The sequence below is a fragment of the Sinocyclocheilus rhinocerous genome, unplaced genomic scaffold, assembly GCF_001515625.1.
Source record: "Sinocyclocheilus rhinocerous isolate Xijiao unplaced genomic scaffold, SAMN03320098_v1.1 scaffold95, whole genome shotgun sequence".
Taxonomy (NCBI): Eukaryota; Metazoa; Chordata; class Actinopteri; order Cypriniformes; family Cyprinidae; genus Sinocyclocheilus; species Sinocyclocheilus rhinocerous.
The window spans coordinates 1169951-1171850 of NW_015662004.1; the positions used below are offsets into that span (position 1 = coordinate 1169951).

General features: G+C 34.6%; 1 protein-coding gene across 1 annotated transcript in view; it reads right to left on the minus strand.

The window, feature by feature from the left end:
- Positions 1 to 516: 516 nt before the first annotated feature.
- The window catches only part of LOC107727279 (vesicle transport protein SEC20-like), a 10351-nt gene continuing 8967 nt past the window's right edge, over positions 517 to 1900 (minus strand). The window contains exon 6 of the mRNA XM_016537105.1: positions 517 to 1253. Within this exon, the coding sequence (XP_016392591.1) occupies positions 1057 to 1253 (197 nt within the window). The 3' untranslated portion in view covers positions 517 to 1056. The remainder of the gene's footprint in view (positions 1254 to 1900) is intronic.

A 1900-nucleotide genomic window follows, 5' to 3' on the forward strand; every position in this document is an offset into this window, starting at 1 on the left:
CAGTCAAAAGTTTGGAATAATTATTATTACTTTTTTTTTTTTATATTCCAAGTCTCTTATTAAGGATGCATATATTGGATCACAAATATAGTAAATTGTAATATGTGAAGTCATTGAAAAGAACAATTTTATATAATACATTTATTTTATTCCTGTGATCAAAGCTGAATTTTCAGCATCATTACTGCAGTCTTCAGTGTCACATGATCTGCTCAAGAAACGTTTCTTATTATCATCAGTGTTGAAAAAAGTCTATTTATTTTAAATTCAGAAAGGATGCATTCACTGTCATCAATTTAATGCATCCTTGCTGAATGAAAGTATTAATTTCTTGAAAAAATGCATCAAACTTTTTAATAGGAGTGTATTATGGTTCCACAGAAAAAATATTAAGCAGCAAAAACTGTGTTCAACACTGATAATCATAGAAAACATTCCTTTAAAATTTTTATAATATTTCACAATATTACTGTTTATTACTGTATTCTTGAGTAAAATAAATGCCGCCTTGGAGAGCATAAGAGACTTCTTTATAAAAAATAAAAAAAGGTTTAGTGCATCTGTAGTGCATATAAAGCATAACCTTCAGTTATGCAGATTATAATTAATTGCAATTGTTCATAAGGCATAAACATCTTTAAGGTTGTTTTGAAGTTTATGCAATGTCCATCAGGTTACTGGAATATTACAGAACTAACCTGAGATCAAAACATTTTATTATTGTACAAACAACTACGTTGTTAAGAAAATATACTACTGAATATGCCAAAGCAATCAGTAAGACTAATGTAGGAAAATTTCATTCCTTCCTGATTTTCTGTTTAGTGATCCTGATAATTGAGATTTTTAACAGCACTTCAGTATCCTCCCTTATTGTGTCCCCAGAGAATTTTGAAGCTTGTCATCACTTGCTCACACTTTATGGTGGGGAAACGGTGACAAAATTCTCCTTTTGAAAGAACTACTGGTTTAAGAACTGTGGGTCTCATTTGGGTTGTAACATTCACAGAATGATTTCTGGAGAGCAGTGTTAAGTTGACACAGTTCCCTTTTCCACTAAATGAAGGGGAAGAGTCTCTTTTTCAGGATGTAGAGCACTGTAGCCAGAAACAGAGCAAGAGCTAAAAAGATCAGCAGTTTGTCGGTCAGTTCACGCCGATTATATTTCAGGATAAGTTTTCGCCCCAAGTGAATGGTTCCCGTCATGGCCTTAAACTCTTCATTTGTCTCTTGCACAGTCCTTGAGGATGAAGCTGGAAACAGAGCAAGTGGAGAAAATATCTAAAACATAAGAACTTGCAATATTCATAACAAGATAGTGGAAAAGTCGTAGCCATGAGGTTAGACGGCTGTTCAGAAGCAGCGTGCCATGTTCATGTTTACAAGGTTGCTACAAAGTTTTTATAATCAAATGTAATGATCTTCAACCTGAATATATAAAATGAGTCATTTATATCCATACCAGACCAGATTTGCATCTCAAATCTCAAAACTCATCATGTATCTCAGATTCTTTTACCTTCTGCAGGTTTAATTACTTTCATTAGCTGTTTTTCACTAGCAATTTTCCCCCAAATTAGTTCATGAAAAAATGATATATACTCATTAGGGATGCACCGATACCGATACTGGTATCGGTACCGATACTGTGCTCCTGTACTCGTAAAAATGCCCTGATACCAAAAGCCGATACCACACAGCGTGTGAATAGAGCTGTGTCCAGAAAAAGAAACACCGACAACAGAACAACAGAGAGTAGAATGGAGTTATTAGAGATTAAGGATGTCTATGAAGTACATGTAAGTAATTAATATAATGTTAAACATTCAATATCCACGCCTGTATAGTGGATGTGCGCGAGCTGATAAGCAGAGCGCGCTGAGTGGATTGAGCGCGCGGC